General features: G+C 45.4%; 1 protein-coding gene across 1 annotated transcript in view; it reads left to right on the forward strand.

Annotated features, from left to right (window-relative positions):
• Positions 1–21,953, forward strand: part of TDRD9 (tudor domain containing 9) — a 130,448-nt gene that overhangs the window by 91,092 nt on the left and 17,403 nt on the right. Inside the window, exons 14-30 of the mRNA XM_007128400.2 lie at positions 1,137–1,234; positions 1,799–1,930; positions 3,110–3,275; positions 3,359–3,422; positions 3,499–3,562; positions 3,969–4,013; positions 4,698–4,751; positions 6,953–7,069; positions 8,619–8,726; positions 10,735–10,835; positions 14,264–14,437; positions 15,861–15,972; positions 17,041–17,253; positions 17,536–17,625; positions 18,123–18,383; positions 19,291–19,446; positions 20,949–21,019. Of these exons, the coding sequence (XP_007128462.2) occupies positions 1,137–1,234; positions 1,799–1,930; positions 3,110–3,275; positions 3,359–3,422; positions 3,499–3,562; positions 3,969–4,013; positions 4,698–4,751; positions 6,953–7,069; positions 8,619–8,726; positions 10,735–10,835; positions 14,264–14,437; positions 15,861–15,972; positions 17,041–17,253; positions 17,536–17,625; positions 18,123–18,383; positions 19,291–19,446; positions 20,949–21,019 (2,026 nt within the window). The remainder of the gene's footprint in view (positions 1–1,136; positions 1,235–1,798; positions 1,931–3,109; positions 3,276–3,358; positions 3,423–3,498; positions 3,563–3,968; positions 4,014–4,697; positions 4,752–6,952; positions 7,070–8,618; positions 8,727–10,734; positions 10,836–14,263; positions 14,438–15,860; positions 15,973–17,040; positions 17,254–17,535; positions 17,626–18,122; positions 18,384–19,290; positions 19,447–20,948; positions 21,020–21,953) is intronic.

A 21,953-nucleotide genomic window follows, 5' to 3' on the forward strand; every position in this document is an offset into this window, starting at 1 on the left:
ATATATTTGCTATGATGAAGCTGCGTATCCCTGAACATAGTGTCTCCCTTTATTTAGGTCGTCTTTGATTTGTTTAATCATACAGATTAATTTGTTGATTTGTTTCAGCATACAGATCCCTGTATATGTTTTGCTAGATTTACACCTAAGTATTCAGTTTAATTTGGAGGGATTATAATGATTGTGATGGCGTTTTTAATTCCAGTTTTCACGTGTTCATTTCTAGTGTATAGAAATGTGATTGATTTTTGTGTGTTGGTATTGTGCCCTGTGACTTGCTGATTTCACCGATCAGTTCTAGGAGTTGATTTTGGTTTTGTCATTACCTTGGGATTTTCCATTTAGACAGTCCTGTCATTTGAAGATACGGTGGGTAGATGGTGGCGGAGGCAGCAGTCCGGACTCTGTACTCAGTCTCCTGTGGCAGGACAGGTGGGTGGGGGCAGAAGGGGGCAGGGGTCCAGGCTCCACAGGTGGGGAAGGAAAGCTCCTCCCTGGGCTGCCCCGTTTTTTAAAAGCTGAGTATTTGTGAAGAATCCCCCCTCCCCACCTGTCTCCTCTCTCTCAGATTTTATTATGTTTGGGGATAAAGGAGTTTCCATTGCACAAGCAATACCATCACAAGAGAACAGTCGTTTATAGGATGGTCTCCGTGGTCCAGGCCTGGTTTTGGGCTCTTTGCATGGGATCACTCATTTCATATGAAGCCATTGTCTTGAGTGACGCCTTTGCAGAGGTGTTGGGATGGGTAACAACCAGCCGTTTCACTGGGGCTTCTCTCGCCAACTTGATTACTTTCGTTTGGTGACCTCTGTATTTTTACCAGTTTTTATGAACTATGCATTTGCAGGAGATGTGTGGTATTTAAAATGTTTTGATTGCCATTGTATTTTGGGGCCAAGGTGGTTCTCTTTAGAAATATGCATTGGATTTTCCACTGTACATCACTGAGTAGGAGTCAGCACTTAATCTGTATATAGAAGATCACTTCTAACACTTATTCTGAAGTTTTTACCAAACTGGTTTGGTGGAAGATAACGGAAGTTTTTCTTAATATTTAATGGTTATTCTTAAATATATCTTTATGCTAGTGTTAAAGTAATTAATGCCAGAGTTTGAATGTTTCTCCTTTGCAGGCCGTGCTGGACGAGTGTCAAAAGGATACTGTTACAGACTCATATACAAGGATTTCTGGGACAGCTCCATCCCCGACCATGTCATTCCTGAGATGTTGGTAATAAACTTTGGTCATCTTTATGACATAGTTTGTTTTCTTGTAGACAGTTTTGCTGAATAGTTTAAGTAATATAATTTTGAGTGTCATATGATTTTGATCCCAGAAAAATCATTTCTGATCAAACTCTTTAATCTTTAATCACAGAACTGGCTTCTATTCACTAAGCATCAGTGAGGGACTTCACACCCATGTCACGTTTCTGGCCCTGTAGGCGACTGTCCATAGACGCTGCTGCTGTGTGCTTTTATAGTTCGTGCTGTGGAACTGGCTTCTGTCTTTCCTCTCCTGCCTCTGTCTCCTTTCTCTCCCTCTCTCCCCGCTTCCTCTCCTTTCTTTCTCACCCTTTCCCTTTTCCATCTTCCCTTCTTTATCTCTCTCTCCCTCTCCTTCTCTTCCCCCATCTCTTCATCTCCCATTTCTCTCTCTCCTTCTCCCACCCCTCTTCCTCTGTTTTCCTTTCTTCTTTTTCTCTCCTTCTCTCTCTAAAGTACTAGTCATGTGAATAGGTTAATTGATTTACTTATTTTTACTGTTTCTAAATTTAAGTTTTGTTCTTTTCAGCGTTGTCCATTAGGAAGCACAATACTGAAAGTGAAATTACTTGATATGGGTGAACCGAGGGCTCTGCTGGCAACGGCCCTTTCTCCACCTAGCCTGAGTGACATTGAACACACCATCCTTCTGCTAAAGGAGGTGGGACCGTCTGATACTTGTTCGTGTTAGGAAAAGCTAAGATTTTTTGGGTGAATTTTAGAAGTTTCATACTGTGGATATCTTTAAGGTATTTTGACAGTTGTAAATAATGAGCATTTGCTTGGAAAAGCATGTCATGACTAATTTTTTTTTTTTTTTTTTTTTGCGTTACACGGGCCTCTCACCGCTGTGGCCTCTCCCGTTGCGGAGCGCAGGCTCCGGACGCGCAGGCTCGGCGGCCACGGCTCACGGGCCCGGCTGCTCCGCGGCATGCGGGATCCTCCCGGACCGGGGCACGAACCCGCGTCCCCTGCATTGGCGGGCGGACTCTCAACCACTGCGCCACCAGGGAAGCCCATGACTAATTTTTGATTGCAGATTTTATATATGTTGTTCAGACCAGCTTTGTTAGTTGTCTGAAGCTGAAGCTCCTGCTCTCTCACCCCGCCCCCCGCGGGGGATTGCTGTTTGTTGGCGGGGCTGAGAAGCGCTGGATAGGAGATGGCAGCCGTAGAGCTCTGCTCTCCTGCCCTGGCTCTGTCAGCCTCCTCCCCACTTCCCCTCTAGTTCTGCTCTTCACCCTCACGCTAGCCTCTCTCTCCTCTTCCTGTTGCTGGAGGCCCTGCTCTGCTCCTGTGCATTCTCTGACTCTCCTCCGACCCACGCTCCGCTCTCGCTGCTTGTAGCGCCCAGTGCCCCGGCCTGGGCGCCTCCACCTGTTGGGGCTGCGGACATTCTGCCTCGGACCCTCAAAGCTGGGGCTGCCTCTGATACCTTGGGTACCTGCTTGGGCGTCCGTAAAATACACTTAGTCAAGTTGAGGACGTCGTTTTCTGTGCAGTCTGTACGTTTTGGCTGTGAGTGACCACGCAACGTGGTGGTTGGAGGTTTGGTTTAGTACTGTGTGTGCCATATTCGTTAAATCTGGGACTTAAGTAGACTTTTGTGGGGGTAGCTTGAGCGTCACCTCCCAGCATTAAAAAATAATAAAATGTGTTCTGAGTATCAAAAAACCAATTAAAAAACTTCAGTATCGATCTTTTATAAGTTGACTTAGGTATCTTTTAGAACCTTATTCACCAAAATTTGGTCGTTTCCTGTTTTAAACTCCCTGCCTTAAGGAAGAAAAGAGTGTGAATAAATCAGTGCTTGCTACTCGCACTAATTTATTTTATAAAGGTTGGAGCACTTGCGGTGAGTGGGCAGAGAGAAGATGAAAACCCCCATGATGGTGAATTGACCTTCGTAGGAAGAGTTTCAGCCCAACTTCCTGTTAATCAGCAGCTTGGCAAACTCATAGTCCTCGGACATGTGTTTGGATGTCTCGATGAGTGTCTTATCATAGGTGAGCGCGGGAGCCGAGCAGCGGTGACGGAGGGCAATGTAAGGCTACTCCGACAGTCTTCTCTTTGTTTTTTCTCTCGTTAGCGGCATCTCTTTCTTTGAAGAATTTTTTTGCGATGCCTTTTAGGCAGCATCTTGATGGATATAGGTATTTAACTTTCATATTTTTAAAAGTCACTGTGTTTTAATGGCGTCAAGTGACACTCTTTGTCGTCTGTTTATAGGAACAAAGTGGATTTCTGTGGCAACGGTAAGAGTGACTGTGCTGCGCTTGTTGAAGCCTTCAGGGTAAGTTTTCCCAGCGTGAGCTGTGAAGGCGGCTGCCGCCGCTTGTCAGCACACGCCGTCTCCACCAGAAGCGCCGTGAGGGTTGCTGATGTCCATTAGGAAGCAGAGTGTGTTGGGAGCTGGCGACTTCCCCGGCGGCCCGGTGGTGAGGACTGCACGCTTCCCCTGCAGGGGGTGCAGGTGCCATCCCTGGTCAGGGAGCTGAGATCCTGCAAGCCTCGCGGCACAGACAAAAGAAAAAAAATTGTGTTGGGAGGAGTAGATGAGGGTGGGAGTCCAATTCTATGAAGTAGATTGGAAAAGTAAAGTTTGTAAATTTTCTGTGGTCAAAATGTGTTGAAATTGGACTGACTTTATTCGCTAACCAAATTTTTTTATTTTGAAACTCTGGATCATTTGTTTTTAGGCTTGGCGGACTTGCAGACAAAGAGGAGAGCTGCGGCATCCGAAGGTCGGTGAGCTGTTTCTCTGTGGATGGCTGCCCGTGTCATGGAAGCTTCCCGAGCCTTCTCTAGCTCAGCCTCAGCGCTGTGTGTGAACCGGCAGCGTTCAGCCTGAGCGGAGGTCACTGTGGACGGTCCTTAGGGCCCGCAGGCCAGGGCAGCTCCTGGGCCCACTTTCAGCTGTAGTCACTTCCTCGAGGCAGCCGTGCTGCCTGTCGCCCACCCCTGGGTAGTAGCGACCCTTCCTGTGTCAGGAGCCTCTTAGCTGCCGGCACTAAATACCTGTGGGACGTGCGTCGGCGTGTTGGCTCAAAACTAAGAAAACCCGAAGCTTTTCCTTCTGCTGTTTTCAGCAAAGTTTTAGATAATGAGCTTGAAAAAACCAACCTGTTAGCCTTCATTTTTTTGGGTGGGCGCGGTTGCATGTTGTTCTTCTCCTTCTAAACTGACTAGGTTCAAAAGATTCTTGATACGTCTGTGTGTTTAAATTTGCCATGCCTAGATGTATCCTTAGAATAACTACATGAGTTACTCGTGAAAGCCACCTTTTACAGAGTCAGCCATATTATTTTTCTTGTTGGTATATATTCTTTTTGGTATATAGTTTTAGTTAAGATATATGTATTGCAGTAGCCAAATTAGCTCTAATTTGTTACATTAATATTGAATATTATCCTTTTATGTATTTAAAGGATGAACTTGACTGGGGACGGTTAAATTACATTCAAATCAAGAGAATTAGAGAGGTAAGTTATAAATTCTTTGAATGCAAGTAAAGATGGCTTACCAAGTGTTCATCAAGTACCAGCAATACCCAGGGTAGCAGAGATTATTCCAAGAAGTACATCCTCGTTTCCAGCTTTGGTAGAATTTATGTGTTACATTCACAGTTACAGTTGACTACAGCTGAAGGACACAGATTAAGGTCAGCAAAGGTAAGAGGCGGGTGGGGAGGAGCCAGGAGAGACCAGGTGCCAGCTTGCAGTCGTCCTCTCCCGGTGGAGTCTTCTGGGCAGCACGATGTGTGACAACCCGCGTGAAGTACTGCAAGCCAGGGAGGCCGTCCCGAGCCTTGGCGTCCAAGGTTTTATTGAGGGTTGGTTACATAAGTGTGGGGTGCCCACATGCCTGACCTTAACTTCCTTAGTTTTTAGCCCCTCCAGAGGTTACTGATACTGTATGTCCCCACCATACAGAAGTCACATTGCTACCGTGAACTGTTTGTTGTGTCCAAGGCCTCAGGTAAACAAAGTCACTCTTACAAGGCAGGATATTCCAAGGGCCTGGAGGTGACCTGCCAGGAGCCAAACCTTTCTTTGGAATGTCCAGGGTGTGGACAACAGGGCCTGCTGACTTAATCCTTTACTGCACAGTTTGCAAGACAATCTGTCTGTTTTATTTTTATTTTCAGAGAACTTACTCTTGGTTTGATTTGTCAGTTTTACTGTGCAGGTGTTTTGAGGGGAGGGGAAAGGTGGAGGATTTCAAAGGATTGATTTTTAATTTTTTCCATTAATTTAGTTTTTCTGTGTCTCTTGGTTTACGTTTTTAGTCTTACTGAGATGAGAATTTAATTTATTAATACTTTCAATCTTTCTAATTAAAGGTATTTAAAGCTGTGAATTTTCTTATGAGCACAGTTTGGGGCACATCTCATTGATCTGTGACATGTAGGGATCTCATTGTTATCCCTGTCTGTAACTTATTTTAGTGTTGGTTTCCTCCTTGATTCAGAGTTTTTAGAAGAATATTTGAGTTTCCAGGTAGAAAGAAATACTTTTAGGTATCTTGTTTTTTCGTTAATATTTTTGTTTTTATTGCATTTTGATCAGAGAAAGTGACTTGCATAATTTTTAGTTGATTTTTAATTAGAGAAGTTGTATGTATCAATACTACAGCCTTACAGAAGATTTTTTTTAAAATAAAATTATTTTTTATTTATTTATTTTTGTCTGCGTTGGGTCTTTGCTGCTGCACGCGGGCTTTCTCTAGTTGTGGTGAGTGGGGGCTACTCTTCATTGAGGTGGCTTGTCTTGTTGCGGAGCACGGGCTCTAGTTGCGTGGGCTCAGTAGTTGTGGCTCGCGGGCTCCAGAACGCAGGCTCAGTAGATGTGGCGCACGGGCTTGGTTGCTCCGAGGCATGTGGGATCTTCCCGGACCAGGGCTCGAACCTGTGTCTCCTGTGATGGCAGGGAGATTCTTAATCACTGCACCACCAGGGAAGTACCCTCTTAGCTTGTTTTTAATCACAGAAGAAGTATATGTTTATGGCAGAGGTTTCAGAAGTGTTCAAAGGACTTACAGCAAAGGCTGTGATCATGGTCTCCTGTTCCTCTGGCACCTGTAGATGACTGTGTTTGTGCATTTGCAGTGGTTTCCTGTGTGTGCCTGTGTGCTTATAAACTGGGATCATGAAGCATGTACAGCTTTGTATCCTGGTATTTTCTGTTACTATTGTATTGAGCATCCTTTCCATTCTTTATTAATTAATCTTTAATAAGATGGTTCTTTAAAGGAGTTTTTAAATTTTTTCATTTATTTTTTGGCTGCATTGGGTCTTCGATGCAGTGTGCGGGCTTCTCATTGCGGTGGCTTCTCTTGTTGTGGAGCACGGGCTCTAGAGCATGCGGGCTTCAGTAGATGTGGTGCGTGGGCTCAGTAGTTGCGGCTTGCAGGCTCAGTAGTTGTGGCACACGGGCTTAGTAGCTCCACAGCATGTGGGATCTTCCCAGACCAGGGCTTGAACCTGTGTCCCCTGCATTGGCAGGCAGATTCTTAACCACTGCGCCACCAGGGAAGTCCTAATAATATGGTTCTTAATAGCTGCAGTGTTTCATCCCATAGACATACTAATGCTTTCCCCATTATGTACTATTTTTCTAGTGCATTCGCTATTCTGAATGATATAATCACTTGGAGACATCATCTCCCAATGTGTTTTTCTTAGGTGGCTGAATTATATGAAGAATTGAAGACTAGAATCTCACAGTTCAACATGTATGTTGATTCCCGGCGGCCTGTCATGGACCAAGAGTATACATATAAGCAACGATTCATCCTGCAGGTACCCTGGAGTTTCCTGGATGTCTCTTCCTGGTTCTTTCTGCTTATTAGGTCTTGTGGTTTTGACAGTGCTTATTTCCTCCTTTTTTTTTTTAAATGATTTGGAAAGCTTACAGTTATTAATTAGAAATGTGAAGGCTTTTAAAAAAAATTTATTTAATTAATTTATTTTTGTCTGTGTTGGGTCTTTGTTGCTGTGCGCTGGCTTTCTCTAGTTGTGGCGAGCAGGGGCTACTCTTCGTTGCGGTGCACGGGCTTCTCATTTTGCAGTGGCTCCTCTTGCAGAGCAGGGCTCTAGGCGCACGGGCTTCAGTAGTTGTGGCTCACGGGCTCAGTAGTTGTGGCTCGCGGGCTCTAGAGCGCAGGCTCAGTAGTTGGGGTGCACGGGCTTAGTTGCTCCACGGCATGTGGGATCTTCCCGGACCAGGGCTCAAACCGGTGTCCCCTGCATTGGCAGGCGTATTCTTAACCACTGCGCCAGCAGGGAAGCCCTATTTCCCCTTTCTGATACAAATCATGCCTCACAGGAGATTTTAGATCCATAGTGTTCATACTGTGTTTGGGCACCAGGAAAAACTCTGGCCTTACCTAGTTTAGGTTTTCCATGTCATTGAGTTGATGATCCAGACCCATTTCTAATCTCTGGAGTAGTGTTTCTAAAGACTGCTAAACGTTATTACTGCTTCTGGAGAGATCCTTTTGTTTTGGCTTTTAAGAAAGTAAAAATGCTCTTAATATTATTATGTGGCTCTTCCCTTGCACTGAAAAATTATTTTAACTTTGGAGGCCATGATCAAATTAGCTTGTTGGATGGAACCTTCTAGGCATTGTGTAGAGGGAAGTGTGTCCTAGAAAGGTGGCCAGTGCTTCTGATGTAGGGGCTCAGAGGAGGAGTACCTCTTGGATGTGTCAGTGTGTTGGCTGACGCATACAGAATTGGGTTCTAGGTGGATCCTGTAAACTGGAGGATGCTGGGAAATGGAGTGTTTCTCTGGATGTAAAATTACTTGAAGTTTAGGAGAGAGTCTTTCATGGGTGTATATTTCATTTGGTATATTTTTATTGAAGAAGGGGCTCTTCGCAGCATGCTTTTAGAAGTGAATATTGGATGCAAGCCTGCTCCTCTAAATCTAAGTGTCTTAATTGTAATTTTATCTAAACATTTGGGAAAGGGCCTGACCCATAGAAGTAAGTATGTCATGGAAAATGTAGAAAAAGTTGGCTAACCCCCGGGGCTCTGTGTGTACAATCATTTGTATCCTTATTCAACTCACTGCTCTTTTCTAAACCTCATTCTGAGAAGTACTCAGGTTCCTTGGAGGAAAGACCATGTGTAAAGTGTTTCGGTTATGGGGAAGTAACCAGAATTGTGACTTTCTGTTTGATTGGTTTAAAGGTCCAGTGTTTTTTTGTTTTTGTTTTTGTTTTTGTTTTTAACATTAAACTCATCTTTTATATTGTAGATGATATTTTGGGATGAGGTTGGTATATTGGTGAGATAAAGTGATAAAATAATGCTGTTACTTCATGAAAATAAGTTTCTCTTCCAGGTTGTATTGGCAGGTGCTTTTTATCCAAATTACTTTACTTTTGGGCACCCTGACGAAGAGATGGCAGTGAGGGAGCTGGCGGGCAAAGACCCAAAGACAACCATTGTGGTAGGTGGAGAGACAGGCAGCCTTCTCTGGGGTGGAGGCCGGGTGCTCAGTTTTCAGATGAGCTTCATTCCAATGTGGTGAACACAAACATTTTATTTCCCCACTTGTCTCTATTTTTTTTGTAAGTACTAAGTGGATTTTTTTCCCCTAAAGTCAATTTCATGGCTTGTCTGACCTTTTCACATGCATCCACTAGTTCCTCAGTCTCGCTTCCTGTTTTGCAGACCTGGCCTTAAAAACGAAAGCCTAAAAAAAAAAAAAAAAAAAAAAAAAGAAAGCCTTGCAGAGTTAGGTATTCATGGCTACCCTTGACTGCTCATGTCCCATTTTGAAGGATTTAAGATACTTCTCCATAAATTTAAGAACATTTAGTAAATTGACAACTTCATTTTACACAAAGTAAAGAGTTATTTGGTTGGCACCTTTGTACTGTGATTTAAACTCTGATCCCTATTCATGCTTAATAGAATCAGAATCACCTAGAGAGTGTTTGTTTAATTTGAAATTCAGATTTGAGGCCCCGCGGCACAGAATCTGAACTAGAAAGTGTGGCCTGGAAATTAGTGTTTAACATGAGCTTTGGGCACATCTTATGGTCAGTCCCAGGCACTGACTATCAGATCAACATGTGTGGACCCTTTGTTTAAACCTGAGCACGGGATCACTTCAGGGTGGGCAGCTGAAATAAAGCATTTGGGAATCGGGCTTTTAGCGGACCCTGGGTTCCATTACCGGCCTATATCTAATAAAAAGGGGGGTGCAGAGCACTTGACAGAGTCCCTGGCCTACAGTAAACACGCCGTCATTGCCAGCTCTTACTCCTCCTGTTGTTTCCCTCACACTGTTACTGAAGAAGTAAGAGCTCACAGGGAGAGGGTCTCTGCAGAGCCCTGGAGAGGAGCTGGTGCTCACCCTGGGAACGAGAGGCAGCTGACATGCTGTTTGAACCCGGGGGACGGGTTTTACCTGAAGGGGCGGTCATTAGCCCCTTACTGCTCTCGAGGAAGCGGGCCGGGGCTCTGCCCGTGCCGACCGTCCCGGTGGACGGAGCCCTTCTGGTTGGCTTCCGCTCGCGCCTTGGCGGTGCTCCCTCCCGGCCTGTGCGCCGGGGGAGGGACCCCACAGCACATCTCCTCAGACGCGGGCTGTGCTTGCCTCCTTCAGCCACCAGGCGGCCTGTTCACCTTGCACTCTGGGGGCCGAAAGGTCGCCTGCTGTGTGCGTTATAAAAACTAAGTGTGGCTGGTGTTTACGTAGCGCTTATCGTCTGAGAGGGCCTTTGTCGAGTGCTTTTTACTCATTCTTCTCTGAGCTTCACATTGACGCTCTGAGTCGAGGACTTATTGTCCCCCTTAATTAGTGATGTGGCTGTTGGGTCCTAGGGTGGCTCCATAACTTTTTGCCTGCAGAACCCTGACAAGCCAGGACTTGAGCTCAGACCTGAGTCCCCAGCCCTTGCTTTTCAGCCACCCACTGCCTCTCATGGAGCTGTGCTGGGCCCTGAGATAAGCAGGCCGCGGGGCAGGGGACTCCCAGTTTCGGGCCGGACCTCGGAACACAGATCGCCCTGATGGGAGGGAGAAAGCGCTGGGACAGGGAGGGGTTGCTGCAGCTCCTTTCCTGTTAGTGCTGCCTGGGGGCGAGGGCGCACCCGCTCCTCCGCCAAGTGGTGCATTTCCCTTTAATTTTTAAGTTCCCGCTGTTGCCTATATAGAAATACTATGTTTTAAAAAGATGTATTTAGTCAGCTTGGTTATTTTAAGGTAAAAATGAAAAATAAGTCTTAACTTTTCTGTATCAGACTTTTGGACTCTTTTAACAGGGGAAGAATTAGCCTTTGTTTAACATGTATTATTAAAACTTAATTATAATTTAGAAGTCATTAGTCCTTAAATACCCTGCTGTCGGGTCTACGTTTTGTGCTTAAAGACAGCGTGCTCTGTTTTTGTGAACATTATGACTGTGAGCTCTGTGTTTGCTCCTGTTAATGCAGTGTGGTGTTTTACAGCTGAAGCACGTTCCTCCCTATGGATTTCTCTACTATAAACAACTGCAGTCTCTCTTTAGACAGTGTGGCCAAGTCAGATCCATCGTGTTTGATGGTGCAAAGTAAGTAGTGTATTTTTGTAATCCACCGCAATTACGAAAGAACCACGAGATTTTATGTTTACAGGGGCTGCTTCTTTCAACTTGGGGACGTGTGGAAATGGGTCGTCAGAAGGGCTGCTGAGGACAGCTCTTAAAGCGTAGCTGTGGTTTATCTTGTTGTCAGGAGCGATTTATCTTCTCTTTCAACCACGTTCCTCCTAAAGGACGTCTGATGCCGAGAAGGTTCAGTAGCGTCATGAGGTACAGGGCTGGTGCTCTGGAAGTGCCCAGTACTTGGGCGTGTCCATCCGAGATTTCACAGTAAGTCGCCGGCCGCCAGAGATGCCTGCAGGAGAGTTTATCTGCTTATAGTTATTTAGAACTTACATGTTCTAAATATTTTTGAAAGACAAATATTGCAAAACTCAGTTACATTTGGCCTATTTTAATTGCAGATAAGGAATAAGTGGTTGTTTTGGAGTATCACTTTGAGTTTTCATTTCCAAGAGAGAATGCTTATGCACAGAAAAGGCTATGACGGTGTTTAAATTCATTTTTAAAATTGGAAAAAATTTTCTCGTGTCCTACACGTTTTATTTAATTTACAAAGCTTTGTAAATCTAGTAAATAAGAAGTACTTTTCGATTTTCTTTGATTAATGTCCAGTAACTCAAGTTGAGCATATTCATTCTGCTTAAATTTTGGATTAATTGACTCACATTTAAAGTTCCATTCCTGTGCTTAATATATTGATTGTCTTTGTAAGCATGTAAGTGCCTCACATGACAAATATATAACCCTAATAAGTAAAGTCTTTCTAGGTGCTTCTAACAACCGTTACAGATTTAATTAAACTTACAGTGTCTCAAGTGTTCTTAAATATTCTAATATAAATTAGCAGTCGAATTCTTAACCACATATACAAAAGTACTTACCTAAAATTGGATTCTTGTAGCTAAACCATCTTTCTTGAATATGGAAAGTCCATTTGCTTTACTGAGACTCCAGTTCTGTGTGCGTGGGTGCTCTTTGGACTGGGATGGTGCAGTCCGGGCTCTCACTAAGCTTGCAGCGGCCTCTTTCCTTAATCCTTACTGCTGGATTACATTTGGTGTTCATTTCTTCTTCTTTCTGTCAGGGTTATCTATATAGGTATTTTAATTATATTTTACTCGATTCCTCATAGATTTCTGGTGTTTAGTCTTGATACCAATGTCATACCAATTACTTGGGGATGTAACAGTGTTCTTCTGGTTATACCAGTTCTGTGCATCAAATATTAAAGGCAGAGAATGACATAAAATAGTTACTGAGTCAAGACTGTCCTCCCCCTTGGGATCCAGCAGGGCCTGCTGTGTGCAGGGCCAAGGGCACTGGAGCACAGGTCGTACGTGGGCACACAGTTTCCTCCTGTGAGACGTTTTCAAATTATTGGTCGGCGTGGAGAGTAAAATCAGTTCCACAGATGTTTGCCCATCGTGAAGTGTCCTGGGCGAGGCCTGGGGGGTTGGAAGAAGATGTCGTATCTGAGGCTCAGAGTAGGAGCAGTGGCCTTCCTCTGGAGCAGTTGGAGGGGCCTGGGGGGTAGGCAGCCCCGGCGGGTGGGGCAGGGGCCCAGTGTGAGCAGAGCTGTGGTTTGAGAAAGTGTAGGGTGTGTGCCAGGCACAGCCAGAGCCCTCTTGCCAGGAGCTGGGTTTGTGTCAGATTGAGTCTGAAGAGTGGGCGTCAGGCACTGTCTTTCGGATGGTGTTTGTAGCCCGCTGACAAGTATGAACGTTAGTAGTGGGTATTTAGAGAGCCCTGGGTGTTCTGACTAGAACTGTGTTTTGTAGAACTTAATCAGGGAGTGATGAAGAGAAGAAGCCGTCCAGCATAAACTTGGCAGTCGTCCAAGCCGAGGTGACTTTTGACGTGAAAAGGAGGCAGCGGATGGGAGGGAAGAGCTCTTGGATTTAGCTGTTGATAGCCTGTGGAGGACGAAGACGAGAGAGGAGCCAGCAAGGGCCAGGACTTCAGCTGGGGGGAGTGGACAGGAGGGCAGGGCCGGGGGCTGGGGGGCGGGCGGGGAATGTCACGGGCTTGGCTCTCTCCACGTGTTGAGTTGAAAATACTCAGGGAAGACGAGAGTCTTGGAAATGTGCTCTAGAGTATTTGAAAGAAATTATTTCTAAGGAGAGACTTAGGCTCCTTCTAGAGAAAGATGGCAGAAATGGAAGTGAGTAAAGGGAGCCGAGGACAGGAGGAGACTGCACGTGCTCACTTGTGAGCTCACCCAGGGTCGGTGGAGGAGGGTTGAAAGGGAGCCGAGGGCAGGGGGACAGTGCAGTGGAGACAGGAGGCTGCAGAGAGGCCAGAGGACGCGACAGGCCGCTCTTCATCAGCTCAGGGTCCTTCCAGGTCACCCAAAATCACACATTTCCATGACAGTAGTTGAAGCGGTCATAAGTCTATTTTTCTGAGTATGATGTTTTGCTCCGGGAGATTTTGACATGCATATACAAACAAATGTAAACTTGACGCTTTTTTCCTTTTTACCAGGAAGTGTCTGGCAGGCACCCTTACTGCATGTTTTTTTTTTTTAATTAATTTATTTTTTGGCTGCGTTGGGTCTTCGTTGCTGCACGCGGGCTTTCTCTAGCTGCAGCAAGCGCGGGCTACTCTTCGTTGCAGTGCGTGGGCTTCCCATTGCCGTGGCCTCTCCTGTTGCGGAGCACGGGCCCTAGGTGCGTGGGTTTCAGTAGTTGTGGCACACGGGCTCAGTAGTTGTGGCTCACGGGCTCTAGAGCACAGGCTCAGTAGTTGTGGCGCACGGGCTTAGTTGCTCCACAGCATGTGGAGTCTTCCCGGACCAGGGCTCGAACCCATGTTCCCTGCATTGGCAGGCGGATTCTTAACCACTGTGCCACCAGGGAAGCCCCCTTACTGCATGTTTGATTCTTATTCCCCCAGAGGGAGGGATGGGATAATAGGACACTTCGATGTGGGTGGGTCGTAAGGTGGGGCGTGCCTCAACATTACTGCGTGATAAACTGGGTGGTTTTGTGGAGGGAGATCAGAAAGATCACTGAACTACTCAGCTGTGTGCTTTTCTCTGTCTGATTTTTATTTTACAATAAAATAGAAGAAAACAAAACCCCAAATCTGTCACTTTGTTCTAATGATGAGAATCAAGATCTCATAGCCGAAAATTCCTTTTGAACTTAATCTTTATTCTGCACTATACTGAGTAATACATGAGGCTGATACTTGGTTTTAATTTAATATTATGTCATTGTAACTTTTATTTCTCTTAAGTGAATAATTTTCCCCTAAATACATCATCTTGATTAATTATAGAAGGAAGAGTTGCTGGTATTTTGAAGAGAGGTGTTACTGAAAATCTCTATCTAAACTTGAGAGAAATTAACATGCCTCATAAACTTATTTTTTTATTTACATTTGTGGAACAGAGCCTTTGTGGAGTTTTCACGCAATCCAACAGAGAGGTTTAAAACTCTTCCTGCAGTGTATATGGCCATTAAGATGTCTCAGCTGAAAGTTTCCCTTGAACTCAGTGTTCATTCTGCAGAGGAGATTGAAGGGAAGGTGCAAGGAGGGGCTGTTTCCAAGCTCAGGAATACAAGGTATTTTCAGAAGGGAGGTGGGCACAACTCTGTCTACCTGCTTTCACATTCTCAATATTATTTTTAAGCAACTGTTTCACCTTGCTTAAGTTCACACTAAAAGCACTGGCATGGTAGCTTGGTTTCATCATCTCCTAGCTGTGTGTGCTTGGGCACATTACTTGACCTCTCTGAACCTCAGTGTTTTCATCTGTTTAATAGCTATGATACCTATTGTACAAGGCTGTTTGGAGGATTGGGTAGAACCATTTGTTTCATTTTCAGTTTAAATCGAAGGGATTGACCCTAATGTTAGTTTCCTTTCTTCCTCCTTACAGTTACTGCCTTTCTCTTCCTAAGCAGAGTAGAGTCTCCCTTGCCCTTAGCAGAGCCAGCAGCGGGACAAGACGCAGGCGCAGTTGGGAGCAGCCTGCTGCTTGCCAGCACAGGCCACCCGTCCCTGTTGAGCAGGGTAGGGGGGCCGGGCTGCCTGCACGGGTCTGCTCGGCCCCCAGGCAGCTGCCGTGCAGTTCGCAGGCTGGCTTCTCTTGGACCAAATTAAATCGCCCTTCAGTGTTTCTGACAGATTACTTTACCTTTCGGTCATATTCACACAGTGCTGTATGTAGGAATTCTCCTGCATCTTTTCTTGTTTGTAATCTTTTTAACCCCATGAGGAATTTGACAGGGATTTGAGGAATTGATGAGGTAGGGAAGTATGTTCCATCAAGTTTCATCCAGTGTGGGATGGTTTGATTCCGCGAGTTTGGGAGTTGAGTGGGTTCAGTCTGTAATAACGTGGAGTAGGCCTGTCCTGCTGGGTAACTTAGCCTGAGTCACTCTTATTTAATAAGTGGGTTGGAAAACTGGGAAGAGAGATGGATCAGATTTCTTATAATTCTTCCTCTTCATTTAAGAATAAAATTATTAGGAAAGGAAACTTTTTATCAATTTATATTTCATCTCCTGGAATTTTAGCATTTATTATATTCCTGCTTCAAGGGATGAATGATAATTCTTAGGTTTATTAGAAAATCATGTATTTGTTTCCTAACAACATTAAATAGGCTTGGATTCTTGTAGTTTTCTGAAAGTCAGAGTCACTCACCTCCGAAACCACAAGTTAGGAAACATTGCAGGTCCTAGATTTAGAATTTATATCCTTAAAAGTAGATATTCCATAACAGTCTTGACCTTTAGAATTATTCCTGAAGGGAAGTATGTAACTACTGGGGTACACACCCTCCCCCAGGGCAGCTCAGGAAGCCATCAGAAACTCACATTTCAGATAAGATCGACTTTGTCATCTCTGGCTTTAGGTAGTTTATTAAAATGTTCTTTTCTTATAGAAACAGGGGAATAGTTCAGGCAGTAACTTCATATATGTAAACATGTTTTCTTTGTAATACTTTTATTGCCTTTTAAAATAAATTGTGTTAAATAGGGTGAATGTGGACTTCCAGAAGCAGACAGTTGATCCTGTGCGAGTCTCATTTAACACGTTAGACAGATCCCAGATGATTAGAGATCTCCTCTTAACAGTTGGTGTTACGGAGGTAAGAATGGTGTGATCCAATCATTAGAGCTTTTCTGTCTTCTTAATCTAGAACTGTCATGTTGTATACATGAGATAGGGGATGTATAGAGACACTCGCCCACAGCCTGTGTACCTTAGTCAGCTACACTGGACCCTGGAACAACGTGGGGCTAATCCATGGGTAACTCACTGTCGGCCCTCCGTATCCGTGGTCCCGCCGCATCCTCAGATTCGACCAGCCACGGACCATGCAGTCCTGTAGTCTTTACTGTTGAAAAGTATCCGGGTAAGCGGACCCTCGGAGAGCAAACCTGCCTTGTTTAAGGGTTACCTGTAGCAAATCTGGGTGAGCTTGAATTACTCTCACTTGCTGAATTGAAATGTGGCTGTAACACAAATATTCATTCTAGAGTCAAAGTTTAATTTTTAAAATGTTAGTACATTTTAAAATCAGTTTGGGCGACAAGATACATGTAAAATGTTAATTGGCATAGTGCTGTTTGCTTGTGTAATTCAATTTATATCCACAAAACTAGCATTGGCACCATTATTCACTGGGGTATAGTTTTTACTTCTTCAAAATAAAATTTCAGTTAAAATGCATCGGGCTTCCTGGTAAATCCGTAGTTACCCTTCACTGGGAGACTTCCCATGGAAACCTGGATGCCAGGAGACTGGAGAGCTCCAGCAGCGCGGCCCCGGCCGTCTTGCAGCGGCAGCAGGCGAGGACATCCACTCTCCCGTCCCCCCACTGCTCTTCCAGGGGGCTGTGCGCTCACCCCGCACCCGGCCCTCGCCACCCAGAGGGCACCTGGGGGCCCTGGAGTCTGGCCAGGGATGGAGCAGCCCTGTTCTCACGTGCCCCCCCAGAGCCTAGAGTGCTGTGTGCCCAGACGTCTTGTGCCTCCAGACACTGTTGCTCACCTCGCTCAACCCGGGCACCCTCCCCCGTAGAATACTTAGGGACTGGGGAATCTGGCTTGTGACATGTAGTAGGGTGGTATGCCAGGGCTGCAGTTTGAGTGTCTATCCCTCTTGACAGAAATCCTTTCTGGAGTTCATCTCTGCTCTTCCTCCTCCTTTTTAGGTGGTTGAAGTGGGGCACTTTTGGGGATATAGGATTGATGAAAAAGGCTCAGAGATTCTGAAAAAGCTTACTGCTGAAATCAGCCGTCTGAAGCTGGTGCCCTTGCCCGTTCACCCACATCCAGACCTGGTCTGTCTGGCTCCTTTTGCTGATTTTGATAAAGAAAGCTACTTTAGAGCACAAATCCTTTATGTTTCTGGAAATTCTGCCGAGGTATGTTTTTCTGTAACAAATCACTGAAAGGGAAATGAAACAGACTTATAGCAGTTGATAGAAAGTCTTTTCTAATTTCAAGTGGAAATTAAATATAAAATCATTACAGTTAGAAAAGTGGTCTAGTAGAAAAGTTACTTCCGTCAGTGACGTGAGGATTTAAGCCCCGTCCCTAGGAATCCTGTGAGGACAGAGCTGGGATGGCTGGTCGCGGGGCCGTGGTTGGTGGCACACAGCGTTTGCCTGGCCTGTACTAACGGAGGCGCTTTCCTCATCCTCTAGGTGTTCTTTGTAGACTATGGAAACAGGGCGCACGTAGCTCTGGACGTCTTAATGGAGATTCCCTGTCAGTTTCTTGAACTTCCCTTTCAGGTAAGGTCGAGATGCTCCTGTGGTCTGAGAGCGTAAAGCTAGAAGGAGTCTGGAGGTCACGTGGTCGCCCCTCAGCTTATGGACAGGGCCAAGGCCCGGAGGGCTGGCGCTCGTTTTGTCATGCTCTCCGAATTTGGTTTCTGCTTTTTCCCAAAAATATATTGCTGTAGATATTTTTGCTAGTACTGCTTTTGGAGCAAGTTAAAATACATGGACTGTTTCACACTTAGCAAAAAAAGTAGTTTTAATTCAGCAGTAATTTCTAATGCTTTCCCACATGCACTTTCTAAAAGTTATTCTAAACTTTTTTTGTTGTCGAAAAGGAAAACCAAGTTTTTTTTACCTATGAAATCCTCACTTACCCTGAAACTGTTTTCAGTAGATTTGTAGGAGATCACTGGTGAGGATCCCTGCACCAGGGCCACTTTTCAGTGGTATTTGGGGTGAGTGTCTCGCACATTTATAAACTGGCTCAGCTGTGCGCTTCTGTCCCGTAGGCTTTGGAGTTTAAGATTTGCAAGATGCGCCCATCCGCGACGTGTCTGGTGTGCGGCGAGCACTGGAGCGGCGGGGCCGGCCGGCGCTTCTCCTCGCTGGTCAGTGGCCGTGCCCTCCTCGTGAAGGTCTTCTCCGTGGTGCACGGCGTCCTGCACGTGGACGCGTACCTCTCCTCGGCGCTGCAGGACGCCGTCAACGTGCGGGACGTCCTTGTCAAGGAGGGCTATGCCGAGCTGGCCGAGGAGCCCTATGAGTCCAAGGTGTGCGCTTCCGCCCTTCTTCTCGGAGCGTGTGTGTGTGTGTCGGGGTGTGTGTGTGCAGGGGGCGGGGGGGTGAGAGAGAAGGGGGGCCTTTTCCCCTCTCAGGGTATTGGGGGTTGAAGAGCTGGACAGTGGTCTGTGTGTTAAGGTCTGTGGTGCCCTCGTAAATGTCTTCTAGTTTCTTTGAGACCAAATTATGGTGTTCAAGTGCTGTTCTCGTTGGTTTCTGATTACGGAGCTGTTTTTTTTTTCTTGGAATGAAGATTAGATGTGAAAGTGTTCTCTGTTTGGGGGAGTTTTTAAAAAGTGGATTCCAAGATTTATCTCCCTAAGGAAAGTAATTATAAAATATTAGTTTCAAGTATTTTGAACATTTCAAAATGTCTTTCAACTGTTTCTTTCAAAATCAGTTCTGAAGCTATTTTTCTTGATCTGAAGGTTTGAGTTGCCACATTGAGGCTCATGTTGAAGGTGGTTTGTTTGTCCTTCTGTAATTTCTGCTGGGGATGAGGTGCTGAGTTGGGCAAGGGACAAACAAGCAGGAAAACGTCACTGTAGAGCTGGCTGGGCTGTGTTTCCGTGTGAGAAAACACTTCCGGGGCTCCTGGTAATATTCCCAATATGAAACTGACATTTTGTATACAAAAAATTCTTTTTCTCGCTTTTCAGTTCTCTGATGGCTGAAAGGTAGTAAAGGCTAATGAATTGAGCCTTTAATACATTCTGTTTTATTTCTTTTCTTTGAATTTTAAAATGTACTTGAGAAAATTATCCTTTGACACCTTAATAATCTAAAGATCACCTAAGAATAAGGTCATGCCTATGAAATACTTGGATTAGCTTGGAATAAAGTGCCTTTAGTACTGGTTTTCCTTTTAGCAAAATGAACTTTTCTTATTTCATTCAGCAAAGCCATGAAGTTCTCAAGGGTCTCTTTTCCAAATCAGTAGAATATGTGACAGACATGTCCGTGCCATGCCCCTTGAAAGACGACGAAAAGTATCTGATCCGGATTTTGTTGGAGAGCTTTTCTTCCAATAAACTGGGTAACCCAAACTGCAAGGTAATTTATAGGAGTTATTTTAAAATTCAGTTAAATTTTTAAAAAATCATTCTGCATTTATAAGCTGAGTTGTAGCTAGTAGTCATGATGGTTTTTTCTTTACTGTTTTTTTTTAAATTAATTAATTAATTAATTTTTGGCTGTGTTGGGTCTTCGTTGCTGCACGCTGGCTTTGTCTAGTTGCAGCGAGCGGGGGCTGCTCTTCGTTGCGGTGCGCGGGCTTCTCATTGCTGTGGCTTCTCTTGTTGCGGAGCACGGGCTCTAGGCATGTGGGCTTCAGTAGTTGTGGCACGTGGGCTTCAGTAGCTGTGGCTCGCGGGCTCTAGAGCGCAGGTTCAGTAGTTGTGGTGCACGGGCTTAGTTGCTCCGCGGCATGTGGGGTCTTCCCAGACCAGGGCTCAAACCTGTGTCCCTTGCATTGGCAGGTGGAGTCTTAACCACTGTGCCACCAGGGAAGTCCCTCTTTACTGGTTTTTAACCGTTACTTTTCTCACAGTGGAGCCTATATTAATAAGACCAAAACCTAGGGTTTAGTATAGAGCAATGCTTTGACTAGTTCTTCTTTTCTTCCCCTCCCCCGCGCCAAATTTATTTATTTATTTATTTATTATTTAGCTAGCTAGCTGTTCCGGGTCTTAGTTGCAGCATGTGGGATCTAGTTCCCTGACCAGGCTCGAACCTGGGCCCCCTGCATTGGGAGCGCAGAGTCTTAGCCAGTGGACCACCAGGGAAGTCCCATGACTAGTTCTTTTTTAAAACTAACCTTTCCAAAGGCAATGTCGAGTGAAAAAAATGCACAGCCTGAAAGTTGAGGATTATGTTTTTTTTTTTTACAAATTATTCGGCAGACTTTCTGAGGACTTGAAGCCCGGGAGGCAGCCTCTCAGGTAGCTCTGAGGGACTGCTCCGAAGAGGTGAAGGAGAAGCCAGGGCGTGTAGGAATTTTGCAACAAAAAACAGGCAGTCGGAGGGCAGGCAACATTTTTCAGTCACAGCGACCTGTGCTTGTCTGTCAGAACGAGGGGAAGCACAGTGTGTGGGCTTTTGAGAATCAGCGTCAAAGCTTAGCTTCGTCCCGTGGAGGGTTGCTCCAGTCGCTCGGCCCGTTTGGAGGAGGGCTGACAGGGACTCACTCTTGTACTGCCCCAGCCTTTGGCTGTGTGGTCGTAGACCTGCTTATTTAACTGGAATAGTCTGCTGCCATGAAAAGAATACTTTCACTGAAGTATTTGGCAGTGTTTTCTTTTCTTGACCAAAGTATGTGTATAAATTTATATATAGAGAGAGGGGAAGGTTAGCGAACCCATGGAAGGAATCAGTTGCATCCCAGAAAAATACCTCCTTTAAGGCATTTTTCTCCCATTAAATCTCGAAGATGTTATGACTGACGAAGGTGTAGCTTTTTTCTTTTTTTAAACGGTGAGCTGGCTTTTGGATTTTTAAAATGTATGTGAAGTGACATTTTACTTACTGGTAACATCTTGTATATTTTATGTGTACAGGCAATACTTCATGGGCCTTTAAACCCTTATGAACTGAAGTGTCATAGTCTGACCAGAATATCCAAGTTCAGGTATGATTAACTTAAGTTTCCCACGAAGTTTTTTTCCTCTGGTCCTCTTTTTACAGAGCTCATCAGAAACTAACCTTTTTTATACCTAACCTGTAGGAATGTGATACTTTTTCTAACTCCTTCTAGCTTCTCCACTAGCTCCAAATCTGCAGTTCCCGTTCTCTTATGTGAAAGCCATTCTGTATAAGACACGTTGGAGCGTCTTTCATCAAAGCCTTCGTTTTTTTCTGTTCTTACCGTAATTGTTATACATTCAGCAGGTCTGTGCGTGCCCCCTGTGTCCTGGGAGCAGTTGGGGAGAACAGTAGTGAACAAACACAGTCGGTGTCCTCCCCCAGATTATGGGTCCAGTGGGCAGAGGGTAGGACAGAGAAAGCCACTTATTTCAAGAGAGGTTGATGAGGGTCTTGTTAGGGGCCATGGAACATTACGAAGGCATCTAAGAGGGGCCCCTGTCCACAGTCGGAAGGCCGTCGAGATTTTCCAGGGAAATCTGAGACCTGAAGCCTGCAGAGGAGTTAGACCAGGAGAAGTCCAGCTGTCAGGGCAGGCAGGGCGAGGGCTGGGTGGGGAGGGTCCCAGCAGCAGGCATATGGGCCTTGGGTCACCTCTGAGGAAGTGGAGGGAAAGGACGGGGGCTGCAGAGCCTCACGAGCCATGTGGGAAGCCTCACTGTGTGCACTTTTTAAAAAAAAAAAAAAATAAATTTATTTATTTATTTTTGGGTGTGTTGAGTCTGCGTTTCTGTGCGAGGGCTTTCTCTAGTTGCAGCGAGCGGGGGCCACTCTTCATCACGGTGCGCGGGCCTCTCACTGTCATGGCTTCTCTTGTTGCGGAGCGCAGGCTCCAGACGCGCAGGCTCAGTAGTGGTGGCTCACGGGCCTAGTTGCTCCGCGGCACGTGGGATCTTCCCAGACCAGGACTCGGACCCGCG

Source organism: Physeter macrocephalus, chromosome 11 (genome assembly GCF_002837175.3).
Source record: "Physeter macrocephalus isolate SW-GA chromosome 11, ASM283717v5, whole genome shotgun sequence".
Lineage (NCBI taxonomy): Eukaryota > Metazoa > Chordata > Mammalia > Artiodactyla > Physeteridae > Physeter > Physeter macrocephalus.